This window comes from Camelus bactrianus, chromosome 27 (genome assembly GCF_048773025.1).
Source record: "Camelus bactrianus isolate YW-2024 breed Bactrian camel chromosome 27, ASM4877302v1, whole genome shotgun sequence".
NCBI classification, from domain to species: Eukaryota; Metazoa; Chordata; class Mammalia; order Artiodactyla; family Camelidae; genus Camelus; species Camelus bactrianus.
The window spans coordinates 35,413,935-35,436,393 of NC_133565.1; the positions used below are offsets into that span (position 1 = coordinate 35,413,935).

Below are 22,459 nucleotides of genomic sequence, written 5' to 3' on the forward strand. Positions count from 1 at the left end.
CACCTCTGTATCAGAGAAGCTAATAGAGGAAGTTTTTAAATTTAAAAAGTCATCATTTAAAAACCCCACGTAGCAGAGCTCATTAAAGTATTAGTAGAGATGGCAGTCTATCCCAGGGGTTTCCAGAAAGAAGTGCACATGCCGTGAGGACACACAAGGGGATGTCCTGGGGTGGGAAAAATGGTAACTTCTGTTACATTTATTTTTTATCTCCTCCTTTCAAAATGTCTAGCTTTTGCACGTGTTTTATAATGCACATTACACCGTATTTCAGAAGTACAGGTTTATTTATAGGTAGTAACTTATAAAAGTTTTAAGGATGTTTGTTTATTTAAAAAACATTCCACTGAAAGGAAAAATTGGCAACGTTTGAAAACGGCTTTTCTAGCTGACCAGCTGGGGCGCGTCAGCGCGGGGAGCGCGTGCGCACACACACCTGCGGGCGTCAGAGAAAGTACCTTAAGCAAAGACTGCTTCTGACTTTCCCGCTTCTTCTCTTCCTCTTTTTTGGCCACAACAGATGCCATACGCCTTTCTTCTTCCTAAAAGAAAAAATTTTAGAAGCATTACAATCTTTTTTATGCTAAATACCTTTGGTTCAACAAGCCTGATTTCCTTTGCCTGTCAGCATGCTACTTGCTACCGAAAAATACTCTGCCAAAATAAAAGTCAGTGTGTCCCTCTTTATCTTCTTCCTCCTTCCTAATTCTAAAAGACCTGTGCCTCCTTCACTCTGCTCCCACTCCTGGCGTGAGGTGGCCCTGACTGAAATGAGGAAGAAGAAAGGATGAGGGGAGAAGGAAGGTGGGGAGCAGGGGCGCCTTCTCTTTATACTGGCCTCCGCGTGGAGAGACGCAGCAAGCGTTCTATCACCAAGATTAAAAAGGGCAAAGCTTATGCTTCTAGCATTTTTATTTAATTGATGGTTGCAAATCAGAGCTTTTTAAAAGACGAAGCAACTGTGGAAGTTCTCAAAAACTCTCCATTGATATTAATTTTTCTTCATTAATATCATAATTTTTTCTGAGTTTTTAAGCTGATCTGGTGAGTCTAATCTCTTCCACTCTAAAAACCATGAAATAACATTACAGACAGTTTCAAAAAAAATTTTTAAATGCCATAATCCCAACACCCTCACTCAAATCTTATCATTTATGTATCACCTTATGATACCCACTATGAGCAAACTTTTTAATGTTGCAATCTGGATCGTGTTTTTCCCCCCTGTGAAGATTGGTAAAATTTAATATTGTAAATTATAACCATGTAACTTTTAATTTTTATTATCAAAAGATTTGTAGGCATTAAAAATGATGTCACAATTTGAGAAAACAATTTCTTCATAAAAGATAAGCCTGAAAGTACTTCAGAGATAGAAAACTACGAAAAGCAACTCAGTACATTTGAAGGAGAACTTTTCAAGAAATAAAAAACTACAAACACTGAAATTAAAAACTCAGTGGAGGTGGGGGTGAAGAGCAGATTTTACACAGCTGTAAAAGAGGTCGCAAGACATTTTCCTGTGCGCACTCAGCCCGCCCCCTACTTGCCCACCACAGCACTCAGCCTGTTTCATTGAAATTCTCTCTGGTACCGTGTCTCCCCTCTCTTGCAAACAGCTGCACAAAGGTACAGACCATGTCAGCTCCCCAGCACACAGTAGATATTCAATTCAAAGAATGAATTATTCAATGTACGTCTTTGTGTATCTGTTTGATAATTTCCTAAAACTGAACTACTAAATCAAATGGTAACATATTTCTGGGGCTTTTGATATGTTTGCAAATTGCCCTCCATAAATGTAGTGCTGATTTATACTTCTACCAGAAGTTAACATTTGATTTAAAACATGATGGATGGTCACAAGAGCTGTTTGCCAAATACTCCTGTGTCTTCCCACAACCCGGCCACACTGTGAGAGAGCTCTTCCCGCCCCCTGAAGTTAGGTGTGGCAAGTTAGGTGTGGCCATATGACTTGCTTTGGCCAACGTCGTATGAACGAACATGACGTGTGTTTACTCCTAGGTGGAGGCATTCAAAGACAGTATATGATTCAGCTATTCTCTCTCAGCTCTGCTACAGAACCTGCAGAGCTCCACATGGCGGCTACTTTGAAGGCCTTGGTCCTGGAATGAGTAAAGTTCCCAGACCACATACAATGGGCAGACCAACCGTGGGCGCATGAAATAAACTGCGCTGCTTTAATGCACTGAGGTTAGAGGAGCTGTTGCTGTAACATGATCTAGCCTATCCTGATCAGTACATGTTACATTAGGATTAAGGAAGGTCGAAGAGGCCGTGGAGGTGTATTCCAGGGGGTGAGCCATTATAAATACTTCTGAAAACAAAGATCTAAAGAAGTAAATAAAACATGCACAAAAATAAACCACCATAGAGTTAAAAAGGAAACCAGAAATGCATCCACAGGGAGACTAGTCTTAGAAATGAGGAAATGGGTGCTCTGAGAATTCAGAATCAGGACCAGAAGCCATGTCTGAACAAGAAACGGAGTTTGTATTTTTTACAATAAGGATATATTTAAATGTGTTTTACTGATTTTAGAGAGATGAAAAGGGTGAGGTCAAAACTCAGTAGTAATCTGCCATATGATTTACTTGTTTTAAAGGGAATAGAAATTTCATGTGATTTTTGGTGAATTAAGTGTCTTTTACAATACAGAAAACAGTTATTCTTAATGTTTAAAGGCTGACTAATGAAGAGAAATAAACTAAATAACAAATTCAGAGCCCTGATTTCTAGCTTCATAAAATAGCTTGATTAACAATCATATTAAACTCTTCTATTCAGCAAATGCTGATTTAGTACCTATTAAGTATAACCTGTTTCAGAACAAACCTCTTAAAAGAGCAAAATATACTGATGTCCAATTACTGACTCATCTATGAAATGTGAACTAGAAACAGATCGGTTATTCAAAGAGCCAGTTTCACACAGTACTGGAAAGTGCATGGATAACGCACTGTGCATACTTAAGAGATGATTTCATCAAGTTTTCAAAAAGAACTTGAGCTTCTATTAAAAACAGTAGAACTTTAACAGGAAAGCTAAACCTAGGAAAACCGGGTATAAGCCAAATCAACTCAAACACTGAGTGTTTTTAAAAAATTTATACACCTGGTAATTATTCAGCCCAAATAATTACGGAGCATCTAAACTTAGAAACAAAAATAGACCTCTAATTGTAAAGATAAGCTATAAACCTGTGGGTAAGAAGGAAAAATACTGTAAAATTCTGGCATCTTCATGATAATAGTCCAATTTCTGGGACAAAAGCCATATCCTTTATGTAGCAAAAGAAAGGGATCTATCTGGGACTAAAAATACACGTGCACTTTTTTCCTTATTTCAGTTCGTCACGAAGACCCAATATGGAAACGATTTCATATTAATTAAGAAGCACAGTGATTTAATAGGCATTATACTCTGTCAGATTATTAAAGCTCTAAAACGATGCAAATATTATATGAGAAGATGTTTTGCTCCAAAGTAAATAATAGCAGCCCTAATACAGGCAGCAACTTCCTCTGTGGAATTTTAACAAGTGGCAACGTGGGTTTTCACCCAGAGACTTCAGAACAGACAGTTACAAAGACACTGCCCTCCTTGACTACTTAAAAATCACAGAGATTTGTCTAGAAGAGGATGGCCCATATTTTTCAAACAATTTTTTTTTACAGAGAAAACTAATTTTTCCAGGGTTGTAGTTACCGGCAGAGTGAAGAAGAGCAGCCGCGCCCCCTGCCTCCGCCTGGCCCAGGAGCAGTACTGCACTGCAGACCAGGCCGGGGGACACTGCCAGGACACCTGCAACGCTTACACTGGCTTACGGTAAGAAAAGTTTCTTTTGTTTGTTTGTTTGTTTTTGTTTTTTAGAAGGGGGAGGTAATCAGGTTTTATTTATTTATTTTTTTAATGAAGATACTGGGGATTGAACCCAGAACCTCATGCATGCTAGACATGCACTCCACCACTTGAGCTGTACCCTCCCCCCGAAAGGTTTGTTTCTTGATCCCGTAAGACCACCACAACTGTCCCCACGCAGTGGCGACGCACTCCTGGTGCCGGGGCCTGACGGCACCTTCAGCTCAGCGCGGGCTTCTCCAGTGAGCACCACGTGGGAGGAGAGCACGGAGGAGCGCGCACTGGCTTTTAAATGCTTGTCTCTGAAAACTATATACATTCCATTTGCTCACGTTTCATCGGCCAAAGCAAGTTGCACAGCCACACCCAACTCCAAGGAGGGGAGGCACCAGCTTTCCATCTGTCAGGAGGAGGAGGAGAACCAGCAGGCAACGGCTCCCGTGGCAGGAGACGTGCCTCCGTCCGACAGGCTTCCCCACCTCCAGAGAGCGAACTGTAAACAAGTTCATGTGACGCCAACTAAATGTGCGTTCGAGGTGAAAACTTTAGGCACCACGTCACTTCAGAACTGTGAGAACAGCACCTGCTTTCACAAAATACTGCCTTGGAAATAAAAAGTTCTGGGAGGCAGGATTTTCTATGCAACTGTCCTCGTTCTAGACCCTCAAAATGCATCTATTCTCTCCTTTTCTGGACAGCTGTAAGCATACCTGAAGACTACTACATTATCTTCCTTATGTCTTCTCCTCTGTCAACGCATCGTGCCAGGTTCTCTGGAAATTCTCCAGTTTGCTATCACCCCTCTAAAACTAACAGTTCCGGTGTAATTCAACAGTTAGAGAAAAAAAGGGGGCTATTGTCCATTTTTCTAAATTCTCTATTTCTATAAATGAATATTGGTTTAAAAATCATATTAACTTCTAACAATCATATCTTATAATTAACTCAGTTTAAACTTATCAATTCCAATGCAGGTCTTTTTCACATATGCTAATTCTCGTTTCCCAAAACCCTGCATTTGGCTGAGAATTATTGTTTGTTTTTATGAAGTAAAGTCTAGAATTTCCAATGTATCAATTTTTTTTATCTTGCTAAATTCTGCTTATTTTTGTAGACTAGAAGTTAGCAAACTTTTTCTGTAAAGGGCCAGATAGTAAATATTTTAAGCTTTGTGATCCACATAAAATGTCTCTCAAGCATTTTTCTTTTTCTTTTTTCACAATGCTTCAGCAAATCTAAAACCCATCCTTAGCTTAAGGGCTGTAAAAAAACAAAAACAAACAAACAAAAAACCCCCAGCCGTGGGCTGGCTCTGGCCCACGGGCTGTAGTTTGCCCAACTTTGCTCTAGATTGTTGAGCTATTTTTGGATCCTAATTTGATCAACCAACATACCAGAGTCTCTAACTTCTCCAGTTTGTCATTCACATATTTTATCAGAATAATATAAATGTTCTCAACTAGTCAATATTCAAAAATGTTGAACAGAACAAGCCTAAGGAAGAGCCTCAGGGCACGCCAGGACAGCTGTCTCTCCAGGCTGGCGTCAGCCCGTCACTCGTGTTCTGCAGGGACACCTGAACCACAAAGCCATTCAACCATGCTGTCACAGCGTACTCAAAGTGCTGTCATAAAGACTTTGTGGAATGCTTTGCCTGAATACCAAGACACTGTCCCCCGCAGCACTTCTCTGAGGGGTCTCTTCATAGTATCCAGGACGGTCACCTAGTTCTGTCCGGCACAAACTGTGTGTAGTGAACTCATGCCGCCTCCTAGGGGTCGGTTCCTCCAGGACTCACAACCCGCCTTCTGACACCTCAGTTTAGCTTTCTTTCCTGCAAGTTTGCTGTCACCACTTGTGGACTCTGGATTCTTTCCTTTCAGGATAAAAAGACAGATTAGTCCATCTTACCTTTCAGCTACTCTGCTATTCCACACTGCTTCTCAGACAGAATTGGCAGGTGCCTAGCAGTTTATTCACTCCATTTATTCCTTGTTCTGGATCAAAGACTGACACATTCCTGCCCACAGGCCAAATCCAGCGTGCCACCTGTTTTTGTAGATAAGGTTTTACTGGAACAGGGCTATGCTCATTCATTTACGTACCGTCCACGACCGCTTTCAGGTTACAATTAGAGGTGAGCAGTTTTCACCAGAGCCCGCGTAAGCCCCAAAGCCCGGTGTGCTTACTGTCAGCCCCTGCTCTAAACGGGTCTAATTCAAGCTTTTCATTCACCTATCCTAGGCTTTACTTTCATCTTACTAATATTTATTTCCACTCTTTACTAACTATAAGCCATTCCTCCTAACAGAGATAACAAAAGCAAAACAGGAACTGAGGCCAATAACTCACATTATCTCCCAACATCCTGCTACCTCCTGCCGCTCCTCTGGACCAGACCCCCAGAGCTCCTACCCCGGCTAATCGCCCTGCCTGGCCTCCCCACTCGTCCTCTGCACTACTGCTCACACAGACAACCCTCCCAACAGGCAGATCCCACTTAACCAGGAAACCCTTCAAGGGTTTCCTATCACGTTCAGGACAAAACTCTAAACTTGTTCTTATGGCATAAATGCCCTCCGCGACCCCGCCCTCGCCAGGCAGCATCCTCCCGCTCGTGCCCTCCTCCCCCTGCCCTCGGTGCGCAGCCGCACTTCCCACGGCGCTCGGCGTTCCTCGCGCCTGCACCTCCCTGGGCATCGTCCACGCATACATCCTCCTCCTCCTGTGCTGCTCTGCAGGCTCAAGTCTTTCCTCCTTGGGAGCTTTCCCTGCTTCTCCAGCAGACACAGGAGTGCTCTGCTCCTTGACAGCATCATGGGTGTGTGTGTGTGTGTGTGTGTGTGTGTGTGTGTGTGTTTGTGTGTGTGTGTGGTGTGTATGTACTAATCTAGAGATGGATCGTATCTAACTAGCTGGTCACCTTGCATCGTACTCCACCTGCATGCCTGCACTCAGGAATCTTCTCACGGTGTCTCTAGGTCAAAAGAAATATGTTACAGCTCTGTTTACTAAGCAGTTAGTAAACAATTTAGTAAGTATTCATGTTTTAGCAACTTAGCAGCCATCTGAAAAAGCAATAATACGCGTAAATTAAAGAAAAAATCCCATCCTTAAATAACCACAATTACCGATGAACTGCGTGCACGTGCAGAGCATCACCCAACTTCTCACACATTAGAACTAGCCTGGACCCGGCCGTCCACCCTCACTGCTTGCTCTGTCCTGATTTTGGCATGGTGTTTGTTTTTATCACAATCACCACTGAAAGCTCAGCTTTGCCAGAATATGATGCCATAGAGAGAAATGCACTGTGACCTAATGTTGAAATGGAAAATTACCTTAAGCTGGTAATTTTCTGTGTCTCACAGAGCTCAAATATCACTGTGTTTAGCTTGGAAATTATAAACATTCTACAGGGCCCCTGTGAGTTCAGCATCCTTGGCACAGTTTGGGAACCACAGCCCAAGGGCATGGAAGTTCATTAAATATTTGTGTGATCCACCCCAGCTAGAATGTTCCTATGGTAAATTATATAAAAATTTAATCAAGATGTCATTCTTAAAGAGAAAAAATAGCTCCAGACCCAGCATTAGCAAACTTCCAGCCAGACGGCAAATCTTCTAGGGCTGCAGGCCACACGTTTCTTCAGTAACTACTCAGCTGTGCCATCGCAGCATCAAAGCAAGTGTAGGTAATTCATCAATGAGTGAACGTGACTGTGCTCCAGGGCAACTTTATTTACAAAAATAGGTGGCCCACTCATGGGCTATTGTTTGCCAGACCTGTTAATTAATAAAACATCTTTTAAAAAGTCAGTAAAAAGGTATAAATAAAAGGTGAGACTAAATACCATGAGTCCATACTGATATGAGTAAGTTAATAAATTGAATTTTTTATGAGGAATGGGATTACAAAGGCGTGATATTATGATTTATTATAAGAAATACGTCTTTGGTCTTCATCCCAGTTTCTGGTTCACAGTTCCCAAAACCCTAGGAATTTCCCAAATGTGAGGAGTGATAAAGGTGTCTTTTGTTTTGTTAATGAGATGACTTCTGGACCCCACCTAAGAGTGGAGGCAGGTTGCCAGGAGAACCAACCAGGCAATTAGAGGGCTGGAACTTTCCATCCCACCCACAGACCTCCAGGAAGGGGAGACAAGGTGGAGGCTGAATCAACTGCCAAGTCGCTGATGATACATAATCAGCCATGACTATTTAATGAAGCCTCCATAAAAGCCCAGAAGGACAGGGTTCAGAAGCTTTGGGGCTGGTGAGACCTGGAGGTCTGGGGAGAGGGACACGCTCTGAGGGCGCGGAAGCTCCGTGTCCCTTCCCACATGCCCGCCCCACGCGGCTCCTCCCCCTGGGCGTTTCTGACTTCCGTCTTTTCACAGTGAGCTGGTGGCCTAGTAAGTGGAACGTTTCTCTTAGTTCTGTGAGCCGCTCTAGCGAATAGCTCAGACCTGAGGACGGGGGTACGGGACCCTCTGGTTTACAGCCAGTGGGTCAGAAGCACAGGTAACAGTCTTGTCACCAGCATCTTGGGCGGAGGAGGGAGCGTGCATGCAGTCCCACGGGACTGAGCCCTCAGCCTGTGACATCTGATGGTACATCTGGATAGACAGGGCCAGAACTGAACTGAAGTCTTGGACACCGAGCCAAAGTGAAGAACATCAGTGAAGAGACAAATACAAATTAAACACCACCTGCCAGCAGCAAGGGGGGAGTACGCAAAATCACTTCTGTGATGTTTACGCCAAAAATCTATAACCAAAAATTGTCAGGAAACATCAAATAAAACCTGAATTTAGGGTCATTCTACAAAATAACTGACTTGTAATCTTCATAAATGTCAAAGTCATGAAAGTCAAGGAAAGACTGAGGAACTGCTCCAGAAAAATGGTGACAGAGACATGACAACAAAATACACCTCCTCTTTGCAACATCTAATTCCAAACTGGACCACGTGGCTCCACAGAATACTGCTGATGTGACCAGTAAAACGTGACCGTGGTGTGAGAATCAGACACTAGCAATTACTCAGCATTTATTTCCTGATTTTGTTGGCTCTCTTGTGCTTACATGGGAGAATGTCTTTGCTTGCAGGAAATACACACTGATGTGTTCAGGCTGGCTGAGGAACTGAGTCAGAAGCTTACTCTCAAATGGTTCAAGAAAAACAAGTTCTTTGTACTTACAGCTTTCCTCTAATTTTGATATTATTTCCATTTAAAAAAATTTAATTTCTAAAATTAAACAGTGAGGAGCAGACGCGCAAGGTCGGCCGCTGTACACACGTCAGAACAGCAGGCCCTGCTCCACCCCAGCCCATCTCCTCACGTCCTGGCCAGGCAGGCGCCCAAGGGCAGGCACCGCACGCGGCACGCACCTCCTTACATGAGGCCCGCGCACAGGCCGGGCGCACTGAGCCAGCAAGCCTCGGCTGAACCTGACTGCGCGCCCAGCCTCGGGCGAGCCAGAAAAGGAAGGGAGGAAGCCGTGTGGTGCGTCCTCCCCTGCCGCCCGGAGGAAGAACGGCTCCCGCCCTCACAGACGACGTCCTGAGGTGGCAGACAAGGCTGGCGTACAAGGTAACTGCGCGCTTTGTGACTGACTGTACTTCAGTAAATAAAATTCACTACGGGAAGCATAATTAAGTACTATTTTATATAAATGGGTTCCTGTTCGTCACAACCCCATCCGGAAGAGCAATTAGAAGAACCACAGATGCCTCAGTGAGACAGCTGTGGAGATGAGGGTAAACATATGAGACACAGTGGACGGTGCAGGTCTGAGCAAACTGGAAGGACAGAGAACCTCATCTCCATGAACAGAGACAGGCGGAACCTGAGAGGCCTCCTGGGACTTACGGATCCCGCCACACCTTGCCCATCCGCTGGCCACCTTAGATGTCCACAATACTGCTGAGGAAGAACTGTGAGCGGCACACACTGTGACATTAGTGTACAGGCAGTGAGCCGACTGGCAGCTGAACAAACCTAGCTGACCACTCAGGATCCACATCAAAATTAGCAGAGTCTAGAAGTGAGAAAACAGATGGAAGTTTAGGACATTTTTCTAGGTCAGAGATGATCAAACTGAGATTACTAACAGATATTTTCTTTGATGGTAAGTATTCAAATAAATCTGGGGTGCAATGAAACAAATTTTGGCAAGTGTCTTTATCACAGAACTTTCTAGAGCCTGCAGTATGCTTACGTACATGGTACAGTTAAGAGGAGGGGTACTGTGTGCAGCATTTCACTTAGATCAGGAGCCACATGGAAACGTCTAGTGTCTCCCATGGAGACACAATGAACAGAGACGAGACGCCCCGCTGAGCGGGAGCGCGTCAAGCCCAGCGCAACAGGCCGCACCGCTTCCGGGAGCCTCAGCCCGTCCTGCGGCTTAGCACTTCGTTCTACCTTGACAGCAACCCTGTGACACGACACGACCACAATCCCCATTTTACTCTGAGGAAAAGAGGACAGAAAGATTAAGTAAACCGCCAAAGGGCACGCAGCCGGAAAGCGGCCAGGCCAGCACTCAGGCTTGCAGGCCAGCTCCAGCACCCTCGTCCTTAACCGCCACGCTGCGCAACTCACCGGTGAAATTCTTACTCATCTCCTCCAAAGTAAATAGTTGGATATTAAGCAAGAGTGAAAAATAAGCATGAGGATTAGTTTAAACAGAAGGCTAGGTCTACTCAGTGAAAGCGGGAATAGGGGACAGGAGGTAAAAGGCTCACCGTTATGCTTGAGAAGTACATAGTCGTGATGATCCACAGTGCTTCAAAGGTGAGAAGCATTTCAAGCAAAGCGCGCGCAGCCCAGCTCCCCACCCACCCAGCGGAGCACCGTGGCGAGCACTCTGGGGGACCCTCACCCACCGTGACCCTCTTCATATCCAGCTGGCGCAGCTGCATCATATTCTGAAGGACAGTGTGTTTGTACCATGACTCTTGAGCTATTGGGTTGCCATCAAAGGTGATGTCAGAGAGGGAAGTAGAGTCAGCAAGGCAGCAAACACTCTCGAAACTGCAGGGGAGACAGAAACCAGCGGGTTACCGGGGACCCTCAACAGTGCTTTCCTTAGTTTCAGACACGTTATTTTTTAGAACAGGTTTAGATTTACAGAAAAACTGAGACCAGTACAGAGTCCTCATACACTCCGCACCCAGTTTCCCTGGTGTTAACACCCTGTGTTAGCACAGCACACGTTTTACAATGAATGAAATAGCATCGATCATCCTTGTTAACTCAAGTCCATATTTTACCCAGATTTCCTTAGTTTTTACCGAATGTCCTTTTCTGTTCCAGGATCCCATCCGGGACACCAGATCACATTTAGCTGTCGTGTCTCCTTAGGCTCCTCCTGTGGCTGTGGCGTTTTCTTAGACTTTCTCTGTGTGTGACAGCCTGGACAGCTTTGAGGAGCCCTGACCCCTTATTCTGCAGGCTGCTCCTCTGCTGGAATCTGCCTGATGCTTCTTCATGATTAGACTGGGGTCACAGTGCTTATTATTACTAACATGCCTGTCACTCTTCATGCCAACACTGGTCACCTGTTCTTCAGGTTTCTCTGATGTAAAGTTACTCTCCCCTCCCCTCCTTTCCACACTGAGTTCTCTGGAAGGAAGTCACCACGTGCAGCCCACACTCAGTCAGTGGGAAGTTCAGTTTCCGCTCGTTGAGAGCAGAGGATCTATATCAATTATCTGGAATTCTCTTCCCAAGAAGTTTGCCTCTTTTCCCTGTTTGTCGATTCACGGACACTCTACTTTGTACTTTGGGTTATGATCCGGCACCACGTTACTTATCCTGTTCAGGTGGCTCCAGCTCTGGTCATCGGAAGCTCCTTCGGCTGGCTCCAGTTTCTAACGTTGAAATGAATATTTGAAAGATGCTTCTCTCCTTCCCTCACAGTTGTTTGCATAAAGTGAGAATCAAGTAAAATGCTTCTGATAATTTAAACCCTGAAATACAAGGTGAGCTTTTATTTCTTCCACACTGTTAAGTGAACTAACTCATCACCTGCCCTTCACGAGTCCGGTTCCCCGTGTATATTTCACAACTGTTCAATGCCGTCGTGAACCAACCTCTTACCTAGAAACTGATGACTGAGAAGGGGAACTGCGAAGGGCCCTCAAGGGATTTTAAGCAAGGTGGGCGGCTAATGTGATTAGAATAATCATAACTTAGAGATATTATAGAAAGTACAAGGGGGAAAAAGGAGTTAAGAGCAAAACGCCAGTTCCAGAGCAGACTGCAGTAAGCAGCAGTGGTGCAGAGTGAGGGCCGAGCACATCAAAGGGAAGGTGGTGGCCGTGAGTGTGAGCAGCGGGGAGCGGGCTCTGCAGAAACCAGAGCAGCAGTCAGGCTTGTCTCCTGTTAGTGACTGCGGTGGCGGCTACAAGAACGTACACATCACATCAACAAAAGAAAGGACAAAAACCACATGATCATCTCAATCGATGCAGAAAAAGCATTTGATAAAATTCAACACCCATTTATGATAAAAACTCTCGCCAAAGTAGGTATAGAGGGAACATATCTCAACATAATAAAAGCTGTATATGACAAACCTACAGCCAGCATAGTACTCAACGGTGAAAAACTCAAAAGCTTCCCACTAAGATCTGGGACAAGACAAGTCTGCCCACTATCACCACTCCTATTAAACATAGTCCTGGAAGTCCTAGCCACAGCAGTCAGGCAAGAGAAAGAAATAAAAGGGATCCAAATTGGAAAAGAAGAGGTAAAAGTGTCATTATATGCTGATGACATGTTACTATATATAGAAAACCCTAAAAGGTCCACACAAAAGCTACTAGAGCTGATTGAAGAATTCAGCAAGGTAGCAGGTTACAAAATTAACGTTCAAAAATCAGTTGCATTTCTTTACACTAACGATAAATCAACAGAAAAATAAAGTAAAGAAACAATCCTCTTTAAAATAGCACCCAAAGTAATAAAATATCTGGGAATAAATCTAACCAAGGAGGTGAAAGAATTATACACAGAAAACTATAAACCACTGATGAAGGAAATGAAAGAAGACGTCAAAAAATGGAAAGATATTCCATGCTCTTGGATTGGAAGAATCAATATTGTTAAAATGGTCACACTGCCCAAGGCAATCTACAGATTTAATGCAATCCCTATCCAATTACCCAGGACATATTTCACAGAACTAGAAAAAATCATAATAAAATTCATATGGAACCATCAAAGACCTAGAATTGCCAAAGCATTACTGAAGAGAAAGAAAGAGGCTGGAGGAATAACTCTCCCAGACTTCAGACAATACTATAGAGCTACAGTCATCAAGACAGCATGGTATTGGTACCAAAACAGACATATAGACCAGTGGAACAGAATAGAGAGCCCAGAAATGAACCCACAAACTTTTGGTCAACTCATCTTCGACAAAGGAGGCAAGAATATACGATGGAATAAAGACAGTCTCTTCAGCAAATGGTGTTGGGAAACCTGGACAGCAGCATGTAAAACAATGAAGCTAGAACACTCCCTTACACCATATACAAAAATCAACTCAAAATGGATCAAAGACTTAAACATAAGACAAGATACAATAAACTTCCTAGAGGAAAACATAGGCAAAACATTATCTGACATACATTTCAAAAATTTTCTCCTAGAAGAAATAAAAGCAAGAATAAACAAATGGGACCTAATGAAACTTACAAGCTTCTGCACAGCAAAGGAAACCAGAAGTAAAACAAGAAGAAAACCTACGGAATGGAAGAAAATTTTTGCAAGTGAAACCGACAAAGGCTTGATCTCCAGAATATATAAGCAGCTCATACGACTCAATAAGAAAAAAATAAACAACCCAATCCAAAAATGGGCAGAAGACCTAAACAAGCAATTTTCCAAGGAAGACATACAAATGATCAAAAAGCACATGAAAAAATGCTCAATATCACTAATTATCAGAGAAATGCAAATCAAAACTACAATGAGGTATCACCTCACACCAGTCAGAATGGCCATCATTCAAAAATCCACAAATGACAAATGCTGGAGAGGCTGTGGAGAAAGGGGAACCCTCCTACACTGCTGGTGGGAATGCAGTTTGGTGCAGCCACTATGGAAAACAGTGTGGTGATTCCTCAAAAGACTAGGAATAGACTTACCATATGACCCAGGAATCCCACTCCTGGGCTTGTATCCAGAAGGAAATCTACTTCAGGATGACACCTGCATCCCAATGTTCATAGCAGCACTGTTTACAATAGCCAAAACATGGAAACAGCCTAAATGTCCATCAACAGGTGACTGGATAAAGAAGATGTGGTAAATTTATACAATGGAATACTACTCAGCCATAAAAACCGACAACATAATGCCATTTGCAGCAACATGGATGCTCCTGGAGAATGTCATTCTAAGTGAAGCAAGCCAGAAAGAGAAAGAAAAATACCATATGAGATCGCTCATATGTGGAATCTAAAAAACAAAAACAAAAACAAAAACAAAAACAAACAAACAAAAACAAAGCGTAAATACAGAACAGAAATAGACTCACAGACAGAGAATACAGACTTGTGGTTACCAGGCGGGTGGAGGGTGGGAAGGGATAGACTGGGATTTCAAAATTGTAGAATAGATAAACGAGATTACACTGTATATCACAGGGAAATATACACAAAATGTTATGATAACTCACAGAGAAAAAAATGCGACAATGAGTGTGTATATGTCCATGAATGACTGAAAAATTGTGCTGAACACTGGAATTTGACACAACATTGTAAAATGATTATAAATCAATAAAAAATGTTAAAAAAAAAAAAAAAGAACGTACACGTTGTCAAGATTCGGTGAGCTCTACACTTAAAATTGGGTGCCTTGTGTTACATGCAAGTTATATCTCAAATCGGTTTACAAAGAAATTTGAAATACAAAAAAATACATATTTGCAGATCACCTTTCCACCTACCAGCTCACCTTTACCAGGAACAGGAACACGACGCGATGCTGTTGGCCAGGGGCTGTTAGGACATGTTTCCAAAAGGCTTTCATTAAGTCCTCCCCCGGCTCGCACAGAACAGGGCGACTACCTTCAGCCGTGAGACCCTAGCCAAGGGGAGGAGCAGAGGCAGCAGCACCCTTCCATGGTGAGGAGCGCTTCTCTTCAACGGCCCAGCGTCTCTGAACAAAATTAAACTGTAAACTGTGAACTGCTATGACCCTGACACCTGCTCTCTGTCGCCAGGCAAGCAGATGCACGGAGAAAGTGGACGCACGCCCAGAGCACAGAGAAGCGGGGAGACGGCACTCAGAGCAGGCGTGCTCCAGCCCTGCTGCTCGTCACTGTCGATTTCCCAGCTGGACTGCAGAGCGTCTACGGCTTGTTTTAAGAGCAGGTATAATTTTAAACTAAAATGACTGCCACCGACCCCAGCTCTACCTCTCCAGTGCTCCTCTGGAGAACGGAATTCGTCTAATAATCTCTTAAGGGCTGGTGTCAGACACAAAACTCAACGGTATCTTCACTGACTTTGAAAACTTGAAAGCATGTTAGTGAACTCAGAAGAAAACAGGACGCCCGTGAACGCAGCCGTCGTGCAGTGCTCTGGAAACCCAGGAGACCTGGTGGTGCTCAGCTGGTCCATGTCTGTAGTTCAAGCACGACAACCAGAGGCAGCAGGGATGGGAAAATCACTGCAGCCCATAGCAGGCACTTTCCCGGCAGCCCTCCCAGGTGAGCTGCCAGCACCGACACCCAGACTGAAGGCTTTATGCTTTGAATAGTTTTACTAAAGTAAAAATAGATCCGTGTTTGATCCAGAAGATTCCTCACAATGTTTCACTTTCATCTGCAAGGCATTTGACCAATAAACATGCCAGACATTCCCAGAAACACAGTTATTAAGGTGCATATGATTTTAAAAACATTCTCCAATCAAATAAAACAAGACTCCTTAAGTACACATACAGGCTAATGAAGGGTCACATCCCACCCAAACAAAAGAAAAAATCAGATTGTTAAAAAAACAAAAGCACTTGGAAACACGGCAGTAAGTACAGGGGAGCGGTGCCGGCTTTTACGAATGGTCTCTCCTTTTCTAAGAACACTAAGTTGCTCATTTCTTTAAAGTACCAAGAATGGAAAAGTCCTGGTCCAGAGGCTGACACGAACCTCGTAGTCTGACTTTAATCTTTTTCCAGGTTGCTCACACACTTCTTCTCCCCCCAGCGCCACACCCGCTTCCTGTGTGCTGAAGAGCCCACAGAGAGCAGACCGTCCTGCTGACCAAGCTCCCCTCTCACAAGGGACAGAAACGACTTCCGTCCACTTTGTGCCCACTTAACAAAATACAGAGAAAAAATGAAATTCCTGTCTATGCATATATACCACACACATATTAAACTAACAATTTCCAAATGTCAAACTTCTCTAACTGGAAAGTTCTCCCCCAAAGGTAAGTTAGGTGCTTCAGTAAAAGGGGTTTTAAGCTTTCATGCCCACAAAGCACCACATACTCTGAAATCACCCTAATGAAAAGCTCGCTTACTCGCTACCATGTGTAGCATGGGGGCCAAGGTGAAACAGACCAGAATAACCAAGTGCGCTCATAAGGAAACTGCTAGGGGAAATCTTGAAAGGTTTTTGCTTGTGGCAATGAATTTTGGGAATTATATTGTAAGGTTTTGTTGGCAAAAACAATATTTAATCAGACATAACAAGTATATATGGTGTTGGCATGGAATTGGACATGTACGGACGGTAAAGAGAACCTAGCGGCTTAAACCCGAATTCAGCGGGAGCTCTGGAGGAAATCTGTGCAGAAAACAAAATGAAATTGTTTTGGTGAAAAGGGATATACTGAGCCTGAGTCCTTAAAATCCCCAGGCACAGTACCCGTCTTCTGTTTCTCCCTGGCACGTCCACGATCAACTCCATCCACCGCACAGAGGGGCCCGCGGCCCAAGAGCAGGGGTGCTCAGGACCGATGATTCTCGCGAGGTGGCTCAGGTTACCCCAGGTGACGGCAGCCCGCAGCCCTGACTACCCTCACTGTCCTTTGCCGCCCACAGGGGACGGCCAGGGGGGCAGGACAGGCAGAGCGGGACACGAACATAACTCCGCGCCCACTGTTGGGCACATCTTTTGTTTCCATCTGGAGCTGCTATTTAAAAATTCTGCGGTGAGTACCTTTGCACTACTAGTTTGGTAGGGGTGTCGACAAAGCACCACGAACAGTCACTTAAACAACTGAGATGTATTCTCTCGTGGTTCTGGAGGCCAGGAGCCCAAGACCAGGGTGATGGCGGGGTTTTTTTCTTCCGAGGCCTCTCTCTGTGGCTGTCTTCTCCCTGTGTTCACAAGATTTCCTTCTGTGTGTGGAGGTGTCCTAATTTCTTCTTACTAGGATAAGGACCTTTCCCTATGACCTCACTTTACCTTAATTACTTCTTTAAATGCCTTTTCTCCAAACCAGATCACATTCTGAGGTCCTGGGGGTTAGGATTCAACGCACGAATCTGGGGGACACAATTCAGCCCGTAACACTTGCACAGAAGTCCCCAAGCACATTCCTAGGTTTGATCCCTACCCCACATCCACCACTCTCCCCTCTTTCCGAATCACAAACTGACAAAAGTATCTATTTCTTACAGAAATGGCAGTTATCGTGCAGAAATTACATTAAGTTTCATTTGGTACGTGACCCAGACAGGAGGACTGTGAGGAAGAGTCAGAGTGAGACCGGTGCTGGTGAGCACGGCATCGCTTCCCCTCAGATTCCATCAGAACACTAACCGTTCACTGTGGCACTTCGGACCCTCCCAGTCAATCCGGAGCACAGGAGCACCGCACAGCACCGCTATCTGCCGCTCCCCTAAGCAGAAGGTTTCTGCACTCTCTCACCTCATTTCATAGTCAAGTCACAAGAATAATAAGGACAATCATGTGTCACCCAGGAGCCATGGGGCTCTCCTCTGAAGTGAACGCACCATCTTATAACACTATGCATACATCACATTCCTTCTGTCATGAGCAACATGGCAATTTCTGTGCATTCAGGCTCTCAAATAACTCCCCGTGCTGCTGTCCAGCCCGCAGGCCCAGCTGCATAGTTAGAGGAGTCTGCACTTCCTGTCACAATCCTTTAGCTATCTGCAGCCTTTGGAAAAGAGATAGATGATTTTTAACAGAGAAACATGCTCTACTGCAATTCTGTTTTAATTGTTAATAAGAAAAAGAAATGTTTAAAGGGCATTGCATGTGATAGGTACTGGGATTATTGCTAAAGACGGAAAGATGAGTAAAACTGAATTGCTACTCTTAAGGAATTACATTCTGATAGCAGATACAAGTACACACATACAATATCTACACACATACACGCACGTTTACACATACACGTGAGGCAGATGTGAGGCGGGAAGCCCCATAAAAAGACCGGCAGGACCCCCAGGCAGAGCCACTGCTCTCCTGCCAGCACCATCCGGTTCCCTGGCCCAGAGGCTCTATCTCACTTTTTGCCTCTGAAACAGCTTACTTACCCCTAAAATTCTATTGGTTCCCTGAGCTCACGCCTGATTGGTTATTTCCTTCACTCCTGACTGGTCCACTTCCCTAACTTCTGATTGGTCCATTTGTTGTACTTTATTTGCATGGAGCTCATTCCTGATTGGTTATTTCTCTCCCTCCTGATTGGTCCATTTCTACAAAGCTTGTTCCTAATAAGTCAACTTTTCTTATACCTTATTTGCATATGACGTTGCAAAGTGTAAACAGGCAGCCTATAAAAGGCCTGTGTAAACCTACAGATGGGGCTCAGAGCTTGGAGTGTTGACTCTTCTGGGCCCGCTGGCGTAATAAACCTGTGTTCTCCAACTCTCCAAGTGCTGCTTGGTCTCTCGCCCGGATCCAGGTTGCTGTCACAACTGAGCTGTAACACGTTTTTCTGCAACAAATGCAGGGGCATAAACTGAGTGTCCCAGCCCATCTTCCAAAAACAATACAGGACCACAAGAACAACAAACAGATCATATAAAACCTATGCCCACAACATAACTAAAAGATGAGGAATGCCCAAGTATCAGGTTACCTATAAGCAGGTAATGTGGAAGGGCACTTTGGAAAAAACTATGTGCAAGAGAGAAAAGGGGCACTAGCAGTGGGACTAAAACTAAGCTAAAATCACAACCAGAAAGGGAAAGGCCACACTAAGTGTAAAAATCCCGGAAGAGCCCCAGTGGGTCAGAGCACGCACTACGGGCAAGGGGTCTTTGAGTGCACATGAGTTCAGGTGGCAGTCTTCAAACCGTCATTGCGTTTGGGGGAATGAGAAACCACCTTGGATAAGAAATTCAAAAATTAAAAGCAGAAATGGACAATAATTAGGAATAAATGAAAAGAGACTTGACTGAATGTGGGAAAGAAATGAAAAGACAAAATCATTGCAGAATCAAAGATTAAATGACAAAGTCCCCAAGGGAGACTAGATCCAAATAAAATTTTACTAAGGGTCATTGAAGAAAGCCAGAAAAAAATAACCAAGAAAATGAAAACGTGGCAAAGAAATAAAATGGATCAGAAGTAAAGTGGTTGAAAGAGAAGAAAGCCAAAGAAGAAAAGGATGTGTAGTAGGAGGTCCTAAAGATAAAAGCAAAACAACTGAACAGACCTGATACTTAAAACTGTAACCCAGGAAGACTCGTTGGAAACAAGAAAAGACCAAAATGCACATATTGAAAAGGCCCAACAGGTACCAGAGAAAACTGAACCAGAATGATCGATTTGAAAACATATCCTAATAAAACTATTAGACTTAAATTTTTTTTAACCTCAAGATCTCTAAGCATAAAGATCAAAACTGAAATCAGACTGGCACCAGATGCCCTAAACACAACTTACAGTGCAGAATAACAACAGAGCAGCATTTTTTTAAAAACCCAAGGAAAGAATGAATGAACTGAGAATTTTATATTTAGACAAGCTGTCCTTTAAGTGTCAAAATACAGAAACACTTTTAAACTGGTAAGATGCCAGACTATCCTGCCCCCACGAGCCCTTCTTGAGGAGTGTCCTGGGTGAACTTCATCCGCTGACAGATGGCTGAGGACACCTGTGCGGGGCTCAGGGCATGGATGGTGTGCGTTCAGTGTCATCTGTAGACCCAGGACTAGAACAAAGGCACAAACCCTGTGGGAGAACAGCATGCTGTGTATTATATACAGTGTGTCTCGCGTGCAGGAAGGTAGAAATAATGTAGCTGAGAACACGGAAGGTAGGAGGAAGGGGAAAGTGAAACAAGATCATGATTACTGAGCTTCCATGGAGGTAGATAAGGTGCTACCAAAGGCAGAGCCCCAAGTCACCAGGGAAAAGACGAGCTTTTCAGCAAGTGTCTCTCAGACAACTAGACATTTGAAAAAATTAGCTTCAAATATCATACCCTCCAAAAAAAAATCTGCAAATGCTAGAAATACCATGCAAATACTAGGGAAAAATACGTGGGAGTTTCCCTATAGTGCAAACATATCCGCTGATACGTACAGAAAAGAAACATGAGAAGGATAAGCCAGCAATGTATGAGATTTACCTGTAAGAGTGGGAGAGACAGGATGGAAAGGAGGGGCACCGGAAGTGGGTAGAAAGAGGGGGAAAGTGAGAGACCTCCGAGTGATACCTTCTCACACAGCTAAGTTTTAGAACCACGTTATTGTTACATCGACTGAAAAATTAGTGTATCAAATTAGAAGGTTGGAGGGGAAACAAAAAGTGAATACAAACAAATAAATCTACTATTTAAATGAATAACATAATCGCACTGAAGTAACAGGAGAACTAACCCAAGCAACTTTGAATGCAGTTTTCTTTTTTTTTAAAAACACAGGTTTTTTTTATTATATTCTTTTAGACTAGAAACAAAACACAGTGTAAAAGAAATGAACTCTGGTTAGAAGTTTTGTTTCTCCCACAAAACACCTGCATTGTTCAAAGGTCAACTGTAAGTAATAACAGTAAAAGGGCAGAACCTCCTCTTTCCCTGTATATAGAACTTCCAGTAAGGTAGTCGCCAGGAGTTTCGGTTCCTGAGGGCTGGAGGTATGACGCCCCCTGGGAAACATAAATGCATCTTAACAGCCAGCTGGCGGCTTGAAAGGGCCTGACTCCAAGGCCCGAAGTGCTAGTGGCAGAATGAAAGGCAGTACTTGATGCTTGCAGTCCCAAGACCCCGCGGCTGTGAACTCAGACCTGGACACAGGCGCGTGTGTGCTTCCTCTGAAGTGGTCACATGTATTTGAGAACTGTGACTGTCTGAGAGGCGACAGAAGAACCATGCTGTGGAGGCGGTGGGAATCTCTGACACCCAGGTCAAGCCAACAGATAGGCTGAGCGCGAAGGGAACTGGGAGTAGCGTGGGAGCACATGCACGCACACACACACGCGCACACACACACAGGAAAGGGGATGAAATGACCCAGCGTGAAGGGCTGGTAAGCAGCTGGCCCTCACGGCCATGTGAGCCCCAACACGGAAGAGGAAGTGAGGACTGGGAATCTCATCTCCTGCTGCCTCCTTGTTTCCCCTGGGGCAGGACACTTTCTTCCTGCAGCAAATTCAGCCCACGGACTGACCCCACCCCCACTGGCCAGGGGACGGAGAACAGCCGTCCCGGCTGGGGAGGCCGCACATCCGGCGCACCTGCCCTGCAGGCTCCCGGCCAGGGCGACGAGCTCCAGCTGGGCACCTGACCCAGCGCGCAGATGAGCACAACTGGGATCCTCTGCGGCGCGCCTCCCAGGCTGCGACGCACACCGGCCTCAGCCAGGGATCGTTCAGATGATTCTCTTCTAGGAGGTCTAGGGCCGCGCCTGGCCCTGGATGTCTAGTGAGCTCCCAGGATGCTGCTGCTGCTGGCCCAGGGCCACAGCTCTGAACAGTGAGGCTCTGAGGCATCAGGGAAGAAGCGCGCTTCACCCCAGAGCTGCTGTGCCGATGAACTGTGATGCCGGGGCTGCTGGCTCTTCTACAGGCAGGAGGCTGGGCTGTCCCACGCTTGTGTCACTCATGTCCGTGGGTGTTGTCTGTCACTAGACTATATACTTCTAGAAAACAGAAGCCATGTATTTATCCTCGGCCGTTCCCTACAATGCCTTATTTGGTGTTTTACATGGAGCCATGCATAATCAATGTTGTTCACCAACCAACTGGGAAGAAATTTTAAATTATTTAAATGAGAGAGAGGAGAAGATATTTTCATGCAGTGATAAAGGGTGTGAAGGAGGAGGGTCGGGACTGGCCAGCGCCCTCTGGACACCCCTGAGCCAGCCCTGCAGCCGAAGCCCATGGAGCTACAAAGAACACTCTCTGAATTCCTCTCGTGGGTTATTTTGGAGAATCACAAGCCAATACCCCTGAAGTGCAGAAAAGGCAAACCCCAAAGACAAGATCACAGGCACCAGCAGGAAAATACTACTAATCTGGCTAGACTGTTCAGGGCCTCCCAGGAGACTCCTCAACTAAAAGCCATGGTCTCTAACACGGGGCCTACAACCGACATCGTCAACTTCTTTTTAAGCCATAAG

General features: G+C 44.6%; 1 protein-coding gene across 4 annotated transcripts in view; it reads right to left on the bottom strand.

Annotated features, from left to right (window-relative positions):
- Nucleotides 1-22,459, bottom strand: part of LRRC49 (leucine rich repeat containing 49) — a 103,924-nt gene that overhangs the window by 33,584 nt on the left and 47,881 nt on the right. For 3 of the 4 annotated variants that reach the window (XM_010955323.3, XM_010955322.3, XM_045516917.2), the window contains 2 exons: nucleotides 10,777-10,924; nucleotides 459-542 (listed from right to left, as the gene is read on the bottom strand). In XM_010955323.3, the coding sequence (XP_010953625.2) occupies nucleotides 459-542; nucleotides 10,777-10,924 (232 nt within the window). Of the gene's footprint in view, nucleotides 1-458; nucleotides 543-10,776; nucleotides 10,925-14,860; nucleotides 15,542-22,459 lie in introns of those variants that run through there. The other variant, XM_045516918.2, reaches the window with a different exon arrangement.